General features: G+C 51.8%; 1 protein-coding gene and 2 pseudogenes across 3 annotated transcripts; all 3 read right to left on the bottom strand.

Annotated features, from left to right (window-relative positions):
• Positions 1 to 2636: 2636 nt before the first annotated feature.
• On the bottom strand, positions 2637 to 4474 carry LOC311429461 (feather keratin Cos1-2-like). Its single transcript, XM_084540541.1, has 2 exons — positions 3723 to 4474; positions 2637 to 3402 (listed from the first exon to the last, which is right to left on the bottom strand). Exons 1-2 carry the CDS (start codon positions 3822 to 3824, stop codon positions 3076 to 3078), a joined length of 429 nt encoding a protein of 142 aa, XP_084396667.1. The 5' UTR covers positions 3825 to 4474; the 3' UTR covers positions 2637 to 3075.
• An 8441-nt stretch (positions 4475 to 12915) lies between these two features.
• On the bottom strand, positions 12916 to 13566 carry LOC311429463 (feather keratin Cos2-3 pseudogene; annotated as a pseudogene). Its single transcript has one exon. The product of its transcript is annotated as a feather keratin Cos2-3 pseudogene (transcript).
• Positions 13567 to 19309: 5743 nt separating this feature from the next.
• LOC311429462 (feather keratin Cos1-1/Cos1-3/Cos2-1 pseudogene) lies at positions 19310 to 22960 on the bottom strand (annotated as a pseudogene). The gene has a single exon. The product of its transcript is annotated as a feather keratin Cos1-1/Cos1-3/Cos2-1 pseudogene (transcript).
• Positions 22961 to 22967: the final 7 nt, after the last annotated feature.

The raw sequence follows: 22967 nt of genomic DNA on the forward strand, positions 1-22967 counted from the left end.
CCTGAAGGAAACCTCACATGAGATACTTCTCAGCAGCAGCCCGTCCTCGTTATTCAGGCTTAGCTGAAGTGCAGTAGACCTTTCTCCACAGCCCCATAGTATACAGGAAATCAGGGGAATTCTATCATCACTTTCCATCAACTTAAAAATCTCTTTGAAACCTTGGCAATTAATTTCTATAAAATATTCCAAATTTTTCAGACCTACTTTGTAATTGGAAACTGCTTTGAGATAAGAAGGCAGAAACAGGGAAAAAAAATGAATCTGGACTTGACAGACTGTAATTTGTAGATGACTTCTGGAAGGGTCATGAAAAAAAGTGTGTAGATGTATACCTGGAGAAGGATGGATAGATGTTTGTATGGTTGTCTATATAGAAGGAGATTGTAAAGTAGAGAGGAAAGGTGGAGGGAGAATGAGAGTGGCAGTGATCAGGAGAGGCCGTGAGAAAAGCCACTTATGCTAGGAAAAGGCTTTTTTGTGGATGTTTACTACTGCTCTTATTGCAGCATAAAACTTCACTCTGACATCATCTCCTGAAATCTTAGAGCCATGGCAAAGGAGATCAGGACTTTTGGGACTGAATTCATTCTCCTGGGCTCAACAGAAAATTGCAGCTGGAACATCACCCTTTTGGTCATTATATTCTCCACCTTTCTCCTAATCCTGATGGGAATGATCTCCTCTTTGTTGCTGGGGGGAGTGCCCAGCACTTGAGGATCCCAACGTACTTCTTCCTCAGCCTGCTCACCTTCTTGGAGAGCTGGTATACCATTACCATTTCTCCCAAAACACTGGAGACTTTCCATGTCTTCAGGAGAAAGAAACTTTTGTGTTTCCAGCTGCCTATTACAGTTATTTTTCCACTTCTTCTGGATATCACTAAATTTCTGATCTTCTCAATATTGAGCTCTGGTTGCCACACACAAGGCATTGCATTACACCTCCGTCATGAGAAAGAAACTCTGCTTCCTCCTCTCCTTAGGAGCATGGATGCAGAGTGGATACCAGGAACACTATTGTCTGTTTCTGCTGTGGTGGTGGGCCTCTTCTGAGCCTGGCCTGGGGAGTACAATGCTGGGCGAGAACCTTGAATGTATCCTTTCTGCCCTCATCATCTGAAGCATGCTGCTTTTCATGGCAGACTCCTACATCTGCATCATCTTTGCCATTCTCCCTGTTCCATAGTCTTTCACTCACCACAAGGCATTCTCTTCTTCTGCCTCCCATCCCACCACAGTTCTGATTCTTTGAAGATCTTTCTGTCAATATTTATACTTTACTAAGCAGTCCATGGCAACTGACACTAGCATGGTTCAGGCACTGAAAAAGGCTCCACAGGGAAGTGGTTAAAAGCATCAAGCCTTTTGGGCTTCAAGAAGTGCTTGGAGCTTCTCATCAGCCAGCAACCCCAGGTCCTTCTACTCAGAGCTGCTCTCCACACAGCCTATAGATGTGCTTGGCATTGACTGACCAAGATGCAGGACCTTACACTTGGCCTTTGTTGAACCTCATGAGGTTCGCACAGGCCCACCTCTCAAGCCTGTCAAGGTCCCTCTGGATGACATCCCTGCCCTTCAGTGTGTTGTCCGCACCACACAGCTCGGTGTCATTGGGAAACTTGTTAAGATACACTCAATTTCACTGTCCATGTCACTGACAAATATATTTAAGAGTACCAGTCCCAATACTGACCCCTGAAAAACAACACTCATATCTGATCTCCCCCTGGACATTGAGCCATTTACTGCAATGTTTTGAGTGTGAACAATCAGCCAATTCCTTACCTACCACGTGGTCCATCTGTCAAATCCATGTCTCTCCATTTTAGAGACAAGAATATCATGGAAGACCAATCAAATTTTCTGACCAAGTAAAAAGTTGTTCTACATCTTTTTTATAACCCCCCTTTAAGTATTTAAAAGTTGCAGTGAGGTCTCTCAAGAGCCTTCCCATCTGTAGACTGAACAGCCCCAGCACTATCAGCCTTTCTTCATAGGGGAGGTGCTCTGATCATCTTTCCAGCCCTCCTCCAGACTCGCTCTAGCAGGTCCACATCCTTCTTGTTCTGAGGGCCCCAGACCTGGATGTAGCACTCCAAGTGGGGCCTCATGAGGATAGAGTAGAGGGGGCAATCACCTCCCTCAGCCTTATGGCCACTACTTCTTTGATACATCGAAGGAAGCAGTTGCCCTCCTGGACTGCAAGCACACACTGCTGGTTCTTGTTGAGCTTTTTGTCCACCAAAACCCCCAAGTCATTCTTTGCGGGGCTGGTCTCAATGAGTATTTCTCCTAGTCTGCAATCATGTCCAGTATTGCCTCAGACCAGGTGCAGCACCCTGCATTTAGACTTGTTGAACCTCATCAGGTTCATTTGGGCCCACTTCTAAAGCTTCCCCAGGTCCCTTTGGATGGCATCCCTTCTTTCAGTTGTATAGAATAGTCCATTCAGTTTGATGTCATCTTCAGACTTGCTGAGGGAGAACTTGATCCCAAAGTCTATGCTGTTAATAAGGACATGAAACAGTAACGTTCCAACAGCAGACCTGTGAGGGACATCAAAATTCCCACCAAAGCAACAACTTTCACCTTTGGCCATCTCTATGAAGATGGAAAGACCAGACAGAGACACCATCAGGATTCCTGCAAATGTTTATTGAGTCTCAGGAGGGAAATTAGGTGACTCCAAGAGGAGGCCCCGAGGGCGGAGAGCAGCAGGAGCAGACAAAAATCATTCTAAGGCAGAGTTGACACAGGGCATCCATCTAACTGGACGCACAAGTGGAGAGAGGATAGAAGGTCACTCCAGGCAAGTTTCTGGTGGCCTCACAGAGAGTTTGAAGGGGAGAAGAGGGCAACAAAGAAAAGAGAGAAAAAGAATAAGTGAGTGGAAAACAGGAAAAGTAGTCATTGGTCATGTTGTCAGAGAAGCCAGGCTGGCCCCTTCCTATCTGTCTTTACAGGACAAGTCAGCTCCTCTTAAAACAACATAAAGTTTGTTCTTCTGTCCATTCTTGTCCAGCAGCATGTTCTGAGTTCCTGGGGTCCTGGTCTGGGGCACTGTCTGGCACCTTTAGCAGGGGCGGCACCTGCTGCCACAGTAGCGGCTGGTAATGCAGGAGAGGTCACAGCACCCAGAGTTGATGGGGACGCCGTCACAGCTGAGGATGCTGCCAACGGCTGCGGAGGTGGAGGATCCCACAGCCGTGTTCTGTGGGAAGGAGCTGAGGATGGGACCGGGCAGGGTCACCACCACAGGAGAGGGCTGGATGACGATGGTGGAGTTCTGGCACTGCCTGACACATGGCTCGTTGCAACTGCTGGCCAGCGGGGTTGGGCCGCAGGGCTGGCATGGCTGGCACTGGTCATTGCAGGACATGTCTGAGGGCAGGAGGTGCACCTGGGAGAGAGGGCAAAGAGGAAGCTCAACATGGGCATGCGTGATGAGCAGCCTGTCACCACACTGAGAGGGAACCAAGGCACAGGCCATGCTGTGAGCTGGAGGGATTTGTGAAGGCTTCTTGGCCTCATCCTGCCAGGGCCCAAAAACAGCCACCAGGACCTATCTGGGTACAACCTAGACCACAGCCCAGAAGCCACCACAGTACAGATGGCCAAGCCTGCCTCCATGGCAAACCTTCTCCTCCCTTCCCTCTCCCACAAACAGCAGCCCCAGTCCTTTTGGAGAATGACCACGACAAGAAGGGGCTTCACACTCACCTGTTGAGTCTTCACAAGAAGAAGGCCAGAGAAGTGGATAAGGGAGCACGGAGATGGGCTGGTTTTTATAGTGGGCCTTAGCTGCCCCATGTCCAGAGGCATCCCTTGAAGCAGGGACTATTTTCTGACAAGCTGCTCTTGAATGCAAAACATCCCAGCTAATGATACAGGATGTGTGTTGCCTTCCTGTGATGCTGCTGTTTTTCATTTCCTGGTTTATGCTGTGCTTTTGCCTCAGAGAAGGCAACTTTTGAGTGGCAGCAACACATATCAATGTGGGCAGAAGACTCAACTCACATGCTGGAAGAGTCCAATAAAGGGAAATGATGTCCACCTGGGTGACTCCTTAGGGGCACTTTGGGACCCAGCTCCTGGCTGTGACCTACCCCACTCTGGGTACCACATGAAATCATGGACTTCACCCAAAGTACAAATGCTGCCCAGAAACTCTGCTGGGGTTGCTCCCAGGTTGGCCTCAGTTGAATGCAGACTCTGTCACGTTCATGCACATGTTCCTCTCTTGTGGGCACTTGCCTGTACTGGGGCTGCCTAGGACAGACTCAGCATTCCCCACAGCAGCCCCTAGAGTGCTGTGCTCTGCACTTGGAGCTAGAACAGCATTGCCATCACAACCATGTTGGGGCTATGGTGGAGCAGTGCTGGCACAGCATCGACTCTCTCCAAGCCCCCCAAAGCCAGGAGGTGGGGGGTGGACAAGACTTGGGAAGGGGACATCACCAGGGCAGCTGACCTAAACTGACCAAAGGGCTATTACAAACTGGATGATGTCATACTCAGCAGTAAAAATGTGAAAGAGGAAGGAAAATGGGGAGCTTTTATGTTCCACTCAAAAAACAGCTAGGCTTATTGAGGCTCTGCTTCCAAAGACATAGATGATCATTATTTGTTTATGGGAAGTAGAGAATAGTTGTTTTCTCTCAATTCGCTTTCAAATGGCTTTTGCTTGTTGGTTCTTCTTTTTTTTTTTCTCTCTTTCTTTTATTTTCCTTTAATTAAACTACCCTATCTCAACTCATAAGCCCTGTAGTTTAAATATTTTCTCCTCACATCTTCCTTTGAGGTGGGGGAATGAGAAAGCCATGTGGTGCAGTTTAGTTGGCCACCCATTTGAAAACACCACAGCCTGTGTGCTGGATTTATGCAAGTGTCTGTGGGCAGTGATTTTTGCACGATTCCACACAAGCATGCATGAGCAGGTTCATGTTTGTGTGATCTGTATGTCCCCCCTCACAAGTGAATGTGCTGGTCACCTCAGGGCATTCTCCAGTGCTCAGTCCATGTGCTTCAGAGAGCAGCCAGAGCAAGAAGGAACCCGAGAACAGCTCAACAACTACAGAACAAACCCAGCCCAGAAGTGCCCACAGCACATTTCAGCACATGCTGAAATGCAGCCTTCTGTGACTGTTTCTACAGCCTTTCTTCTCCTTACCCTAGGAAGTTCACCCTCTACTACTTCCAATTTCAGTCCCCAACAAGGTCCACAGCAGTTTGGATCCATACTTTAATTCCAGAGTGCAGGGTTCAGAGTGTAAAAGCATGGTGGCAGTCACCCCTCCCTGACTCTCCAGGCCAGGATATGGCTGCACTCCCCATGGCTAGAGAGTTCAAAAGGATGGCATTAGCTTTATGTACAGGGAGAAAGGCTGAGGAATCCTGCCCATTTCAAGAAGGCCCAGCCCTGTGTGGGTCTGCTGCTGGTGAGGTGTCAGTGGTGTGTGGGGTGGGACAGAGGTCCCCCATGGGGAAACCAATGCCACACATACGTTTGTGAATCATGGGCCTGGTGCTGAGTCATGCAGGGCCTGAAACCTTGGGCAGAAGTGGCACTGAACCAGAGAAACATGGGTCCTGGTGTTGCTGTGCTGTGGGAAGAAGGACAGATGCTGTGAGTGTCACGGAGAAAGCCAAACAGACATTTGCATTGTCTACTCCCACTTCACTGGAAGATGCAAAGGAGATGAAGCTGGACTCTAGAGATGAAGTGCACTTAGACTGGGGCCAATGGGTGAAAGTTCAAAAATGCTTTGTTCTAGTTAGCTATATGGAAGAAATATATACCCTGAAGGTGGTCGAGTCCTGGAGCAGGTTACCAAGGATCTTCATCCTTGGAAGACTTCAGACTTTGCCTTGACTTGATCCTGACCAACCTGATCTGATGAGACCTGCTCTGAACACATGGTTGGAATATGTGCATGCTGGAGGTGCAACCTATGAGCATCTGGAGGGTTTCTCAGATAACCTTTCTGGGACTGCTCTGGAATCATGGGGCAACATGCACAGTCACCACATCTCAGCCTTGGAGGGATGCCGCTGTCAGATCAATATTTCTGTTAAATCCCAGTGTGACCCTTGAACTCATACCAATATCACTCATGACATCAAAATCGGGTGGAGGGAACAGCACAAATGCACACTGCTGCTCATGTAAAAAGATGCAGTACTCATGGGTGCACTCATGGGCACTCTTAGATCACACACACACAGACAGGTGTACACACAAAGTGAAGAGACCAAAGGCTGCTCTCCTTAAGTCCAGGGTTCTGATCTTACTTTCTACTGTCTCTGAAGGAACATCCTGGCTTGCTGAGGCCCTGCTGTGTTGTTGCTCCAGAAGATATTGAATGGTGGATGACAATGAATCCTGAGCAGCAACTCCATCTCCTTCCTCCTGCCACCGCTGTCATCCCATATGGGTGGGGGAAGGTCTACAGAGTGTTTTCTTTTGTTGCTGCTGGGTTTGTCTGAGAGCTGAGAGCTTTTGCTCTTCATCCTGGTCTCAGGTATCTACCTCTTCATCCAGACTGGGAATACACTCGTGATGGTGATGGTGGTATCTAACCAGCACTTGCACTCGCCAATGTAGTTTGTCTTCGGGAGATGTGTTTGCAACCTCCCATTCACTGACATGTGACATGTCTTGGTCAGGATGCCACTTATGCTTCTAGATGCCTTCTCTGCAGAGAGGGCAATTTACTTCTCTAACTGTGTGCTCTGGCTAGTCATCATCTAGTAGTGGGCCTAAACTGGGATGTCCTCTTCACACTCATAACCTATGACCAATCTGTGGCCATCTGCTATCCACTGCAGTACTCCAGTGCCATGGAGGGGAAGGTCTGGGCCTGTCTCGTGGAAGGCCTTTGGGCTGAGCTCCTGCTCCCCTCCTTGGCACTAGTGGCACACTCCTTCATTTACCCTGCTCTGGCCCTACACAGTCACTGACAGCTTCTTCTGGGACAGGGTACCTGTCACGTAGCTGTCCTCATCTGAGAGCTTCTGGGCTTTTGTGCTCCTTGAATACAACAGCACCACCAGTTTGTCTGTCCTCCTTGATCTTCTGCAGGGTGCTTCTGGTGTCTCTCTGAATGTTGACATGTGAGGAAACAAAAGACACTGTCTGCTCACTCTCACTTGGCTGTGATTATGCATGCCACTGGCCACGTTCCCTCCTCTACACCCACCCTGTTTTCAATGTCTCCCTGAACATAACTGACGCCCAACTTCTCCCATGTTGTGATGCCCCTGCTCCATTACAGATGATGAGTGAGGCAGTGAGGAGACCAAACCGGGGGGGGGTGCACCATTTGGTGGAGGGTACATGGGGCTGTAGCCATGTATATGCCAGTGAGGTTCTAAGACCTTGTCAATTGGAATGCTAAGAAAAGGGAAGGCGATCAACAAGCATACAGAGACTGCGACCAGAGAAAGCAAATACAGAAGTGATAACAAGGGAAAAACCATAGCAATTGTTGGCCTGCCAAGGAAGCCACAGGTGCCACTGCCAGGAAGATCAGCCTGGGCCTTGCAACTACTACAGTTGTGAGCCAGGACATGGGCAGGGTGGGTGTGGGACAGACCTATACAAACATGTGAAGGGAGGTGCAGGGCAAGGGGAGCCGGGAGGAGTGAACAAGGGAATACAGAGTGGGGTGTAAAAGGGGACACTTTGTGTTTGTCTCATTGGACCACGCAGCTGAGCACTGCTGTCTGTCCTGTCCTCTCCTAGAATCTGTCCTTACCTCTGTGTAGTCTTGCTTCGTCCTGTGTGCACATCTGCTGAAAGGAGAAAGTGCCTGCTCCTTGTGGAGTGGCAGGAGTGGATTTGGTGCCAGCTGCTGGACTCACACGGGGTTAGGCCACCCCTGGCCCGTGCTGCCAGCTGCTGGAGCCAGTGGGTTCCTGGTGCAGCTCTTGGAGCAGGGGAAGAGGGTCTCAGACTCTGCTTGCCCGTCTTGCTGGGCATACTTTGGGTGAGCAGCTGCTTTGCCTCTCCTCCTTTTCCCTAACCTCCCCTTTGCTTTCCCCTTCTTCTTCCCCTCTCTTCCCCTCTCCTCTCCCGTGCCGAAGGAGCTGCCTCAGCCTTTCCCCGCACGTCTCCACGCCTCCGTGTCCCGGGCTGGGCTGCAGGACGGGCAGAGCCCCGCGGGCAGCAGCCGAAGCCCTGCCCGCACACAGGCGCTCGCAGCCCTGGCCAGCCCCCGAGCGGCCCCGGGGCGGAGCTGGCGGCGCCGGGCGGCGGCGGCGGGGAGGAGGCGCCGCGGGCGGAGCAGAGCCGGGGCTGGCGGCGGCAGCGGAGCGGCGGGATGCGGCAGGGCCGGGCCGCAGGGCTGGCGGCGCTGGCCGCGGTGCTCCTGGGTGCGCGGGGCTGCCGGCGCCGGGGACGGGACGGGACGGGACAGGGCTGCCCTCGCTTCTGGCCCGCCGGCTTCTTACGGACCTCGCTCCCCTCTGGCCTCCCTCTGCAGCCATTCCGCCTTCCTCCAGCGAGCTCAGCCGGCCGTTGCCTCCCGCCTTGCCTTGCTCCCTGCCTCCCTCCTCTCCTTTCGGCACGTCCCCACTCATTCCTGCCTGCTTCCCTTCTCCTCCTGGCTTGGACCCTCCTTCCAAACAGCCGTGCTCTGATTTGGTCCCCTAATAACCATTCCCAGTGAAATGGATTTGTATAGAGGAAATGCTCCCATCAGCTGTCAGCCGTTTTCTTCTCCCCTCTCGCCCAGCGTGACATTTTCGGTGCAGCAAAGCCATTTGCTGAGTTGTTTTTTTTTTTGTTCTTGGCAGTGGCTGCAGGCAGAGCCCAGGTGCAGCAGGAACCATGGGCAGAGACCACCGACGGCACCGGCATCAACATCACCTGCTCACACCCCAACATCCAGTTAAACGAGTTCATCCAGTGGTACCGTCATCTCCCGGGCCAAGGACCCGCATTCCTCTTGAGTGTTTTAAGTGGGTCCAGAGCACTGACGGACCTGCCGGGGAGGCTCGAGGTGGCAGCAGACCGCCGGTCCAGCGCCCTGTGGCTCACCGAGCCCCGTCTTCGGGACGCGGCGGTGTATTACTGCGCCCTGAGAGCCACGGGGAGAGGAGCCGGGGCTGCGGCCGTGCAGGAACCATGGCAGGCGGGGCCGGGCGTGTGTGGCGGGGGCGAGGCAGGGGCACAGATCCCAGGGGGCGCTGCCGCTCCACCCGCCGGGGCCGTCTTGCTCTACACCTGGGAGTGTTCCCCCGGCAGCCAAGGTGGGCCCTGCTGAAGCCTTTCAGTTTTTCCAGGTCAGACGCTGGGGGCCCGATATGGGTCGGACCCAGCTTGGTGTGAGGTGACAGGACGGCACACCCAGCGATGTTGATGTCGGGCAAGGGAAAGGGGCGCACCTGACTGTATGAGCTGTGTGTAGCACTAGAGAAACCTCCACACAGTCCTGCTTCCACTGCTTTTTTCAAGTCTCCACCACGTTGCAGAGAGAGAGGCCTGTAAATCAACAGACTTTGAAATACAGCACAGGGATCAGAGTTCATCTTCAGGGCACTCCCAGACATGCAGTGCTTCCTTCCCTCTTCTGCCTTTTCCTTCTCCTCTCTGTGCTCCCTTTGCTGGAGAAAGTCCTCATCCTGACAGCCAGCTGTATGCTTGCAAGTCTCTTTCCTTGATACAGTTTCATGTCCTCTACCACTTAACCAGTTCCTTGCCTGCACCTGCCTGCTCCACTGTGTCTGGCCCAAGAGCCCTCTTGGGACACCTGAAAGCTCTGTCTCGCAGGGACGCCTGAAGGAACAATCCCGCAGGCCTTGCAGACTGCAACTGTCCCTGCCAAGCCTTCCAGCCTGTGTTAGGTTCCTGCCAGTAGATGACCAAATAGGCTTCAAGTATCCACTGACTGGAATGTTTTGCTTCTTTGCCTCATGATCCCTGAGGCTCATCTTCCATACCAGATGCCACTTTTGCAGAAGCTCCTCTTCTGTGAATACAAAACACATTAACACTACCACCACCAAACTGTTTGATGTCATTTACAGTGCAGAGTGGTAACTTTAGTAGGCAGGTATACCACTTGGTGTAACTTCAGTATCTCTTCTGCATGTTTAATTGATTTTCCTTGGGGTGGTAAGAGTTCTCTTTCCTTCCAAATTGCCCCATGTGCATGCACAACACCAAAGGCCTATATTGAATTTGTCCAAATGTTAATTCTTTTTCCTTTTGCCATCTCAAGAGTGATGATTTTTGCGTCTTGGGCTGATGTTCCAGGGGAAAGAGGCTTCACCTCTTCACCTTACTAAGAGTTGTTCCGCATATCCTGTGAGGCAAACTCTCTGGCGAATGAAGCTGCTGCCATCTATATGCCAATCTTTTGCATGTTCTAAGGATATATCCTTTAAGTCTGGTCATCTGGAGTATACCATTTCCATAGTCTCAATGCAATAGTGAATGGGTGATTTGGAAACTTAGTTACTGATGAAAGAGGCTGGGTTCCCAGTATTAGTGCCCAGAAAATTTGGTGAACCAATAGTCCATTTTACACATTCCTTTTCTTCTTCAGTAGCTATCAACAGGTCATCTACGTATTGCAACAGTGTCCCCTTTCCTGAAGGGGTTTTCCAAGCCTCAAGATCATGGGCTAGTTGTTTCCTGAATATGGTGGGGCTATTCTTGAACACCTGTAGTAACACAGTCCAAGTAAGTTGAGTTTTTTTGTCCTCTCCTGGGATTTTCCCATTCAAAGGCAAAGACTTTCTGGCTTTCAGTCACCACAGAAAAAAAAGCATCTTTTAAATCTAGTACTGTGAACCAAACGCAACTGTTTTCTAATTTTGTCAAAAGTTTATAGGGGTTGGCTACTACAGGGTATAAATCTTCTCTGATCCTGTTGAAGGGGTTGGCTACTACAGGGTATAAATCTTCTCTGATCCTGTTGAAGGCCCTTAAGTCCTGGACTATACGATAGGTTCCGTCTGCCTTTCTAACTGGGAGGATAGGAGTATTATATTCTGACCAGTTCTATTCTACTAATAGTCCATATTTAAGAAAGCTATTGATTATTAAACATCCTTTATCTTGTTCCCTGTCTCACTCCTGGGAGTAAATGCCAGATCCAGGCGTATCTCCTCACACCTGTCTATAAAGGCGTGCCAGCATTGTCTAAGAAATGCATCAGAGAGGGGACTGATTCCCATCCCACCCATGTCAGGCTGGTTCTGTCTGCCAAGTGCTGTGCTGCGGGCAGGTGAGCCACATGGAGTACATGTTCCTGATGTACATGCCCATGTGTGCTGGCCATGGCCCTGGGGTGGGGCAAAAGAGGGGAGAAAGGTGCAGTAGAAGTGGTGGGGCGTCCTTGCACTTATTCCACCCATCCCGACATCTGCCACCCAACTTCTGTCCCCACATGCTTCCCCTGCACAGCAGTGCTCTGAGCAAGCCCTTTCCAAACCTCCACAGCCTCCCACAGACTCGTAGCTTTTCCCATGAGAACAGCAGAGGTTGTGCTCCCTATTTGCAGGAGGTAGCTGTGGGCAGAGATGCTGCAAGGTAAGGGTAGATTGCCCCTTGCTCTGCAAAAGCCAAGGATGTCTTCTCCATCTCTAAGGGGCGGTGCCCAAGAGAGGACCCGCAGCAGTGTATCACAACCTGCCATTCTTCTGGGAGTGGAGAAGGGGCTCCTTAAACACTCATCTTATACCTACCAAGGGGAAAGACATTTTCCCTTGGCAGGTCAGAAAAGCATACAAGGAGAGAAAATGACATCTTCAGCCAAGTCTGGGATACAGAAATCTTTAATAAGTGTACAGAGGAAAAGGAGGTCACATAGTGACCTCCATACAGGAATCACCTGAGCCAACCATGGCAGAGATCATGCAGGGCATGTGTCTGCTGTTCCCTCAGTGGAAGGGCTGGCTCTGAGGAGCCACAGACCCGAAGGGAGAAGAAGAACACAAAGGAAAAGAAGAGAAGGAGGTAGGTGGTAGGATGGAAGGAGAGACATGGGACATATTTTGAGAAATCTCAAGGTAGCCCCTGGACTGGCTCTTGCCAATGTTTGCCAGAGGAGGTGAGGAAGGTCAGTCATTCTGAAAGCAATGGCCTGAAGCTTCGTCGTTCTGATCATTCTGATGAATTCTGATGAATCATTCTGATCATTTTGAGGTCATTCTGATATCATCTCCTGAAATCTTAGAGCCATGGTAAAGGAGAACAGCTCCCGTTCTCACTGCTGTGTCTCAGTGGGGCCTAGGATTTCTGCAACCTCAGAGGGTCTTTTCTGGAGCAAGTGGATTTGTGGCACCTATGGGGTCTCTGAGTTCCCAGAGCTGAAGAAAACTGATCCATGCTTGGGGAAAATAAACCAAGACCAAGCAGCCCAGACGTGGTGCCTGTGAACAGGTGGTAGAGGAGAGGGAAAAATGGAGTAGAGGCAGAGGGACATTTTCAAGACAATTAACCATTCCCAGTTTCTGCAATCCCTGGGGATCCTTTGGGATCATCTTTGTCTGAGCCTCTGTCCCCAGAACAGCTCCAACAAAAGCAAGAGCAACAGTATTCCCCAAGATCTGGGACCTCTAAGATCAAGGGACTGTGTCTAGGTGGAGATATCACAAGTCAAGGGCTGGTGTCCATTGGCTGTGGAGGAACTAGAGATGTCTTCCTCAGCTTCAAGAGACAGTGCCTGAAAGATGAATTGCTGCAGTACGTCCCACCCTCCAATGCCCAAAAGAGAGAGGTAGTGCCCCCAGATAAATCCCACCAGAAAAATAGCTTTCTCCCCTGTCCATTTCTGCAGATGGAAAGATCAGACTAAAACATACTCAGGGTTGCTGCAAATGTTTATTGAGTCTCAGGAGGAAATGAGGTGACTCCAAGATGAAGTCCCCACAACACAGCGCAGGATGAACAGACAAAAATCTGTTCAACTTTTCCTTTGGCACAGTTGCCCCACCTACCTGGCCCATGTATGGGGACAGGCTAGCAGGTCTCTCCAGGCTAGTTTCTGGGGGCCTCACAGAGAGCTTGAAGGGGAGCAGAGGGCAACAAAGAAAAGAGAGAAACAGTGAGTAGGAAACAAAAAAGGTAAACATTAGCCATGTTGTCAGAGAAGCCAGGCTGGCCCCTTCCTGTCTGACATTACAAGACAAGCCAGAGATGGTCAGGTCCTCTTAAAACAACAGCACAAAGTTTGCTCTTCCATCCATTTTTGTCCAGCAGTATGTTCTGAGTTCCTGGGGTCCTGGTCTGGGGCACTCTCTGGCATCTTTAGCAGGGGCGGCACCTGCTGCCACAGTAGCGGCTGGTTATGCAGGAGAGGTCACAGCACCCAGAGTTGATGGGGACTCCGTCACAGCTGAGGATGCTGCCAACGGCAGCAGAGGTGGAGGATCCCACAGCCGTGTTCTGCGGGAAGGAGCTGAGGATGGGGCCGGGCAGGGTCACCACCACAGGAGAGGGCTGGATGACGATGGTGGAGTTCTGGCACTGCCTGACGCAGGGCTCGTTGCAGCTGCTGGCCAGCGGGGTCGGGCCGCACGGCTGGCATGGCCGACACTGGTCGTAGCAGGACATGTCTGGGGGCAGGAGGTTCACCTGGGAGAGAGGGCAAGGAGAAAGCTCAACATGGGCATGCGTGATGAGCAGCCTGTCACCACACCAAGAGGGAACTGCACAGGCAGGGCTTTGAGTTGGAGTCTGTGCAGGGATATGCCAATGCTTCTTGGCCTCATCCTGCCAGGGCCCAAAAAGAGCCACCAAAACTTATCTGTTACAGCCTAGACCCTAGCACTGGAGCCATCATAGTAAAGGTCCAGTCTTCATGACAAACCTTCTAACTGCTTCCCTCTACCACTACCAGCAGCCCCAAGATTTGGCATGCAACACAGATGATAGCAGCTGAGAGGTCCATAAATTTGAGACCTGCCTTTGGACTATGAGGGGGACAAGAAGGGGCTTCACACTCACCTGGTTCCCAACAAGAAGAAGGCCAGAGAAGTGGATGAGAGAGCACAGAGCTGGGCTGGCTTTTATAGTGGGCCTTAGCTGCTCCATGTCCAGAGGCATCCCTTGAAGCAGGGACTATTTTCTGACAAGCTGCTCTTGAATGCAAAACATCCCACCTAATGATATGTGCTGTGTATTTCCTTTCTGTGATGCTATTCTTAATTTCCTGCTTTATGCGCTTCCCCAGAGAAGGCAACTTTTGTGTGATGGGTAGGGAGGCCCAAGTATTTCCAGGCAACGCATTTCAGTGTGGGCAGAAGACTCAGCTCACGTGCTGGAAAAGTCCAGTAAAGGCAAATGATGTCAGTCTGAGTGACTCCCTAGGGACTGTCAGAGGCCCTTTTGGCTACAGGTGACCCAGCTCCTGCCTGTGACCCTACCCCTGCTGACACTGCCCTCAGGGAAAACCTGCTGGCCTGTTTTGCCTCCTCCTGCTCTGACCCAGGGATGTCTGTATGAGGGGGGCTTGCTTGTTCAGGGCCTTTCTGGATCTCAGAAGAAAGGCCCAACAGGAAATCGTGTGTTTTATTTAGAAAGAACAAGAATAGAAATGTAGAAAGCAACTAAATCTTTCCTGTGCAGGTGACCTTACTTTTTTGCAGCATCAGAGAGAGCAAGGTGGATTTTAACAAGACACAGAGTGCAGGTCCTGTCGGTAGAGACTTCTTTCTTCTCTCCCATACTTTCCATTTTTTTATTTAAAAAAAAAAAAAAAAAAAAAACAGATAAGTAAATCATAGAACTTCTACTTGTAAGATGAAAGCTTATGTCTCTCTTGACATCAACCAGTGCTCACCATGGTGTACTCTAGCACATTCCTTACTGCTGCTACTCAGACTAACAAATGGGTTTCTTAGCGCTTATTAGCAAAGCCCAAGAAAGCTGCCATTGTCTTGCCAAGAACTCTGTCTCCAGTGCCTTCTCCAAGGCTCCCAGTCCATCTCCCTTCTCTGTGCAGTCTCTCTGGGTACCTTTTCAAACCATGTACTTCGTCTAAATGCTGTTCAGAAACTGCCGGGCTTGTTTTCTGATGGGGTCTCAGCTGAGTGCACACTGTGTCATGTTCACACACACGTTCCTCTCTTGTGTGCAGTTGCCTGAACTGGGGCTGCCTGGGATGAAGTTAACGTTCCCCAGAGCAGCCCGTAGAGTGCTGTGCTCTACACTTGGAGCTAGAACAGCACTGCCATTGCATCAATATTTGAGCTACTGTGGAGCAGTGCTGGCACAGCATCAAGACTCTCTCCAAGCTCCAGATAGCACAGGTAGGCATCCAGATGGGCCTTGAATATCTCCAGAGAAGGAGACTCCACAACCTCCCTGGGCAGCCAGTGCTCTGTCACCCTCACTGTGAAGAAGTTCTTTCTCATGTTGGTGTGACACTCTCTCTGTTTTATCTTGTGGCCATTACCCCTTGTCCTGTCCCCACAAACCACTGAAAAGAGGTTGGCCAAGTCCCTCTGTCTCCCACACCTCAGGCATTTATACACATTGATGAGATCCCCTCTCAGTCTTCTTTTCTCTAGGCTGAACAAACCCAGGTATCTCAGCCTTTCCACATAGGGAAGATGCTCCAGACCCTGTATCATCTTTGTGGCCCTCCTCTGGACCCTTTCCAGGAGATCCTTGTCTTTTTTGTACTGGGGAGCCCAGAACTGGACATAGTACTCCAGGTGAGGCCTGACCAGGGCAGAGTAGAGGGGAGGATCACCTCCCTTGACCTGCTTCCCATGCTCCTTTTTATGCATGCCAAGACCCCATTGGCCTTCTTGGCCACAGGGGCACACTGCTGGCTCATAGTCAACCTGCTGTCCACTAGAACCCCCAGGTCCTTCTCCTCACAGCTCCTCTCCAGCAGATCATCCCCCAGACTGTACTGATACATACATTTTTTCCTTCCCAGTTGCAGGTCTCTACACTTGCTCTTTTTAAACTTCATTTGGTTTCTTCCTGCCCAGTTCTCCAGCCTGCCCATGTCTCACTGAATGGCAGCACAGCCTTCCAGTGTGTTGGCCACTCCTCCCAGCTTTGTATCATTGGCATACTTGCTGAGGGTGGACACTATTCTCTCATCAAGGTCGTTGATGTCATGCAGCTGGCCCCTGCTGAGAGCTTCTGGACTGCTGTGCTCCTTGGCTACAATACCACCAGCAGTTTTCTAGAGGACTTCCTGTCTTCCTTGAGCTCCTGCAGGGTGCTCTGTGGTCTCCCTCTGAATGTAGACCTATGAGGAGACACAAGATACTGTCCACTCACTCTCACTTAGCTGTGGTTGTGTTGTGCCTGGGACCATACTCCCTCCTCTATACCCACCCCATTGCCAAGGTCTCCCTCAACAAAGTGGTGTCCATTTTCTCCAGGGCTGTGATACACCTGCTCCATACACCAACCTACAGCCTAAGGTCCCAGAGGCTGAAGGAAGCCATGGGAAAACTGAGAAACAGAGGTTTGTTTGTTTTGTATGCTGTGATTTATCTCTGCTTTCAGTACCACGGTGTTCCTCCATGCTCATCCACAATGGAGGACTGGGGGCAGCTGTCTCACTGCTTCTACAGCCCTGATTTCATTTCATACCTTCCAGCTTGCTTTTCTTCCTTCCTTCCTTCCTTCCTTCCTTCCTTCCTTCCTTCCTTCCTTCCTTCCTTCCTTCCTTCCTTCCTTCCTTCCTTCCTTCCTTCCTTTCTTTCTTTCTCTTTCTTTCTTTCTTTCTTTCTTTCTTTCTTTCTTTCTTTCTTTCTTTCTTTCTTTCTTTCTTTCTTTCTTTCTTTCTTTCTTTCTTTCTTTCTTTCTTTCTTTCTTTCTTTCTTTCTTTCTTTCTTTCTTTCTTTCTTTCTTTCTTTCTTTCTTTCTTTCTTTCTTTCTTTCTTTCTTTCTTTCTTTCTTTCTTTCTTTCTTTTTTATCCTCCTTCTTTCCTTCCCTAGAAGCAGCCCATCAGCATTTGGGAGGGGGATAGAGAGAAAGAACAGCAGGAAGCACAAAAGAACATACAGGGTCACAATCCTGACTGAGAGACGATGAGGGAGGCAGTGAGGAGACCAAATGTGGGCAGTTGCACCACTTGTGGTGGGTACATGAGGCTGTGACTGAGTTTATGCCAGTGAGGTTATCAGATTGGGGACCTTGTCAATTGGGATGCTAAGAAAAGACAAACCTCACCATTTACACCAGTTACTGGCCTATCACAAAGCCACAGGCACCACTGCCAGGAAGATCAACTTGGGCCTTGCAACTGTTACAGCTGTGGGCCAGTACACAGGCTGGAATGGGTGCAGGACAGACCTATACAAACCTATGAGGGGATGTGCAGGGCAAGGGGAACTGCGAGGAGCACACGAGGGCAGACAGAGCAGGGTGCAAAAGGGGCCACTCCATGTACTTGTGCAGCTGGACCTGTACCTGAACACCACCATCTGTCCTGTCCTCTTCTGGAATCTTTCCTTACCTCTGTGTAATCTCACTTTGTCCTATGCACACGTGCTACAAGAAGAAAGTGCCAGATCCTGGTGGAGCAGCAGGAGTAGGTTCGGTGCCAGCTGCTGGAGTGTAAGGCTCTGCATGAGGACACCACTTGCCTGTGCTATCAGTGGCTGGAGCCAGGGGGTCCCCATGAAGCTCCTGGAGCAGGGAAACGGGGTCTCAGCCTCCAGGCAAATGTGTCAAGAGTGGTTTGGGCCCCCAAAAGCAGCTACTGTGAATATTGGTCTGGGTGTATATTCCTCAAATGGGGTGTGCATGTCCCTGTCTGTGTGTCTCACGGATATGTGCTCAGCTTCCATAACAGTGGAGCCTGTAATGGGGAAAGTGGCAGCCACAGCCCTCGGCCTGGACAGAGACTCTCTACCCGCGACGCAAGCTGGTGGGGCCCCAGGGTTCAGGTTGCTGGTTTCAGCACCGTGCACCAGCACACGAGCTGACCCGTTCCGACTTCTGGCTTTGCGCTGCTGCTGGAACTGCAGCCACAGATCGGTGACAGTCGCTTAGCAGTGCCACGTTGCCCTGATCAGGCCGGCCCCCTACCCTCTGCGTGCCCCTCCTGCTGGGGACGCTGCAGACGGGCAGCTGCTTTTTCACCACCCTCTCTTCGTCTCCTCTGCCCTCTCCATCTTCTCCTCACCCTATACTCCGCTACATCTCTGGACTTCTCCCACTCCTTCTCCTCTCCCCTCTCCTCTCCCGTGCCGAAGGAGCTGCCTCAGCCTTTCCCCGCACGCCTCCACGCCTCCGTGTCCCGGGCTGGGCTGCAGGACGGGCAGAGCCCCGCGGGCAGCAGCCGAAGCCCTGCCCGCCCACAGGCGCCCAGCACTCGCAGCCCGGGACAGCCCCCGAGCGGCCCCGGGGCGGAGCTGGCGGCGCCGGGCGGCGGCGGCGGGGAGGAGGCGCCGCGGGCGGAGCAGAGCCGGGGCTGGCGGCGGCAGCGCGGCGCGGGCGGCGGAGCGGCGGGATGCGGCAGGGCCGGGCCGCAGGGCTGGCGGCGCTGGCCGCGGTGCTCCTGGGTGCGCGGGGCTGCCGGCGCCGGGGACGGGACGGGACGGGACGGGACGGGACGGGGCTGCCCTCGCTTCTGGCCCGCCGGCTTCTTACGGACCTCGCTCCCCTCTGGCCTCCCTCTGCAGCCATCCCGCCTGCCTCCAGCGAGCTCAGTTGGCAGTTCCCTCCCACCTTGCTTTGCTCCCTGCCTCCCTCCTCTCCTTTCGGCACACCCCCACTCATTCCTGCCTGCTTCCCTTCTCCTCCTGGCTTGGACTCTCCTTTCAAACAGCCGTGCTCTGATTTGGTCCCCTAATAACCATTCCCAGTGAAATGGCTTTGTGTGCTTTCTATAGAGGAAATGCTCCCATCAGCTGTCAGCCGTTTTCTTCTCCCCTCTCGCCCAGCGTGACATTTTCGGTGCAGCAAAGCCATTTGCTGAGTTGTTTTTTTTTTTGTTCTTGGCAGTGGCTGCAGGCAGAGCCCAGGTGCAGCAGGAGCCGTGGGCAGAGACCAGGGAGAACACCGGCATCAACATCACCTGCTCACACCCCAACATCCAGACTGGTGAAGTCATCCACTGGTACCGTCATCTCCCGGGCCGAGGACCCGCATTCCTCGTGCTTAGTATGAAAAGCTCCAAAGCACTGACGGACCTGCCGGGGAGGCTCGAGGTGGCAGCAGACCGCCGGTCCAGCGCCCTGTGGCTCACCGAGCCCCGTCTTCGGGACGCGGCGGTGTATTACTGCGCCCTGAGAGCCACGGGGAGAGGAGCCGGGGCTGCGGCCGTGCAGGAACCATGGCAGGCGGGGCCGGGCGTGTGTGGCGGGGGCGAGGCAGGGGCACAGCCCCCAGGGGGCGCTGCCGCTCTGCCGGCGGGGGCCGTCTTGTGCTACACCCGCGGAGGTTCCCCCGCCAGTCCAGCCCTGTCCCGGACCGATCCTGCTGAGGCCCATTAGTTCTTCCGGGTAGGTCGCTGGGGGTCTGATTGGGTCGGACCCAGCTAGGTGTGAGGGGGCAGTATGGCACACCCAGCGTTGTTGGGTGACTGGAGGGGCATACCTGACTGCATGAGCTGTGTGTAGCACCAGAGAGACCTCCACACAGTTCTGCTCCCACTGCTTCTTTCAAGTCACTAACATATTGCAGAGAGAGAGGCCTGTAAATCAACAGGTGTGGAAATTTGGCACAGGGCTCACAGTTCCTCTTCAGGGTGCTCCCAGACATGCAGAGATTCCTTCCCTCTTCTTCTGCTTTCCCCTTCTCCCCTCTGTACTTCCCTTGCTGGAGAAAGTCCTCAAACCCAACAGCCAGCCTTGCTGACCCATATACTCCAGATACATGCTTGCAATGCTCTTTCCTTGATATACTTGAGTCTCCCACCTCCCCTGTTCCTTACTTGCTTTGCCTACACCTGCCTGCTCCAGCGTGTCTGGCCCCAAAGCCCTCTCGGGAAACCCAAACGCTTTGGCTCTCAGGGACTCCTGAAGGAAGAACCCCACAAGCCCTGCAGACTGATGCTGTCCATGCCAAGCCTTCCAGCCTGTGTCAGGTTCCTGCCAACAGATAACCAAATAGACCTCAAGGAGCCACTGACTGGAATCTTTTGCTTCTTTGCCTCACGATCCCTGAGGGCTTGTCTTCCATACCAGAAGCCACTTTTGCACAAGCTCTTCTTCAGTGAATACAAGCAACACGTTAACTCCACTTCCAACAAACTGCTCTTCTTCCTTCAGACCCAATCTCAGCTCCTCCATGTCCACTTTGATCAGCCACCTTTAGCTATGTAAAATCTTTTTTCTCCATGGATGCCCCACTACTTCCCTGGCCTTTCCCCCACTGCTACATTATCCCTGGACAGCTCAGGAGGGCATATGTGGAGGGGAGAAACATGTACAAACAAGGCTGGGATGCAGAAATCTTTAATGAGTGTAGAGAGGAAAGGAGGTCACTCTGAGCAGAGGCCCCTCAGTGCAGGGATCACCAGGGCCAACACAGAGGCAGTGTCCCTTGCCTATGGTGGAGTTCATACAGGGCATGTGTCTGCTGTTCCTGCAGTGGGAGGGCTATCTCTGAGAATCCCCACAGCCCAAGGGAGCAGGAGAACACAAAGAAAAGGGAGAGAAGGAGGTAGGTGGAGGGATGGAAGGAGAGACATGGGCCATGTTTTCAGAAAACTCAGGATAGCCCCTGATCTGGCTTCTGCCAATGTTTGCCAGAGGAGGTAAGGAAGGTCAGTCATTCAGAAAGCAAGGGCCTGAAGATTCCTCCTTTGTCCAGCACCAGCTTCATAGTTCCTTGGAGAAAAACCCCAGGGCCATGGGCAGTGGCTTTAGCAGGGCAGGCACCTTCTGCCACAGTAGCGGCTGGAAATGCCAGAGAGGTCACAGCAGCCGGAGGTGATGGGGACTCCATCACAGCTGAGGATGCTGCCAACGGCAGCGGAGGTGGAGGATCCCACAGCTGTGTTCTGCGGGAAGGAGCTGAGGATGGGGCCAGGCAGGGTCACCACCACAGGAGAGGGCTCAATGACAACGGTGGAGTTCTGGCACTGCCTTACGCAGGGCTCGTTGCAGCTGCTGGCCAGTGGGGTCGGGCCACAGGGCCGGCATGGCAGGCACTGGTCATAGCAGGACATGTTTTCGGGCTGGAGATGCACCTGGGAAAGATGGTAGAGAGGAAGCAGAGCACATGGGTAGGTGAGGAGCAGCCTGGTTATCCCACCATAAAGGAGCGTGGGCAACTGGTGAGGGTGGATGTGGAGGCTGTGCCAGGAGTCTCATGGTCTTGAGGCTCATGGTCTCATCGCTTTGTCCTGATAGGGCCTTTCAAAGAGCAGCCTGATACAATGCAACAGTCATGTAGCACATAATCCAAAAAGTGCCTCAGCACCATGTACCAGCCTCTCTCTACACAGAACATCTCTCTCCACTCCTCTCCCATGGGAAGGAACTCCAAGGCCCAGCATTGCACTGAAACACCACCAGATGAGATGTCTATTGATGCAAGATCCCTTCCATTTTACAAGAGGAGAGAGGGTTTCAGACTCACCTGGTTCCCAAGGAGAATGAGGCGAGAGAATTGGATAAGAAAGCGGGGCGCTGGGCTGCCTTTTATACGGTTACTTCACTGCTGCAGGCCCAGAGGCACCCTTGGCAGAGGTAACAATTTTCTGACAAGCTCATCTTGAATGCAAACCATCCCAATAAATGATATGGGCTGTGAGCTGGTGTCCTGCACTGCTGCCTTTTCATTTTCAGATTTAGGCCATGGACGTTCCCCAGTGACGGTTTCTTTAGAGTGCAGGGATGAAATGTCCAAAGATTTCTAGGGCAGGAATGCATCAGTGAGGGCAGAAGACTCACCGGAAGTGCTGGACGGGTCCCAGGCAGTCAGATGATGTCTGTCTTGGTCACTCTATTGGGGTTGTTTGAAGTTCCATTCTGAGGAAGATGCTCCCATGAGCTTCAGTTGGATGCCAAACTGTGTCTGTGAATGAGGACGTGCCATATCCTTCCCTTCCTTTCCTCCTCAACTCACTCTGATGGTCCCTTGTTGCCTCCCCAGGTGTGTGATTTGTTCTACTGGCTTTTGACCTCATCCACATTAGTAAAGATTTTCTTCCTAATATCTCATCTAAATTGTCTTGCTTTTAGTTTCAAACCATTATCCCCTGACATATTCCAGTCCTCTGATTATCTTCATGGCTCTCTTCTGGACCCATCCTAACAGGTCTATATCTTTCCTATGCTGAGGGCCCCAAGGCTGAGCACAATTCTCCAGGTCAGGTCTCACTGAAGCGGAGCAGAGGCCGTGAATCACTTCCCTCCACCTTTTGGACATGCTTCTGTCTAGGCAGCCAAGCATGGAAACAAAGCTTCTTTCCTTGGCTAAATATTCTCTTCAATTCAGCTCTCCTAACTTGCTCTTCAGACAATTTCTCTGTATTCTTTCCAGGTTGCATGAGGAGGCTCATAGTCTTCACCGCTTTGTCCTGACAAGGCCATTCAAAGAGCAGCCTGATGCAATGAGACAATCAGGTAGCGCATAATCCAAAAGGCTGCCTCAGCAGCATGTGCCAGCCTCTCTCTACACAGAACTTCTCTCTTCACCTCTCTCCCGTGGCAAGGAGCTACAAGTCCCAGCACAGCACTAAACCACCATCAGATGAGATGTCTATTATTGCAAGATCCCTTTTTCTTCAGAAGAGGAGGATATGGGGCTTCATTTCTGTCTTCCAATTCAATTCTGTCTTCCATTAAGCTCTCTTAACTTGATTCCTAACTTGCCCCATCAGACTATGTCTCTGTATTCTTTCCAGGTTACCTGTCTATGCTCCCACCCTCTATGGCCTTTTCTGTCATGTTTGAGTTCAGCCAATTGCTCCATGTTCATCCACGCAGGTATCTTGGCATTTTGCTTGACTCCCTCTATGTTGGGATGCATCACTCCAGAGCATGGAGGAGGTGATCCTTGAATATTAACCAGCCTCCTTGGGACC

The sequence above is a fragment of the Aythya ferina genome (assembly GCF_964211825.1).
Source record: "Aythya ferina genome assembly, contig: HAP1_SCAFFOLD_1186, whole genome shotgun sequence".
In the NCBI taxonomy this organism is placed as follows: domain Eukaryota; kingdom Metazoa; phylum Chordata; class Aves; order Anseriformes; family Anatidae; genus Aythya; species Aythya ferina.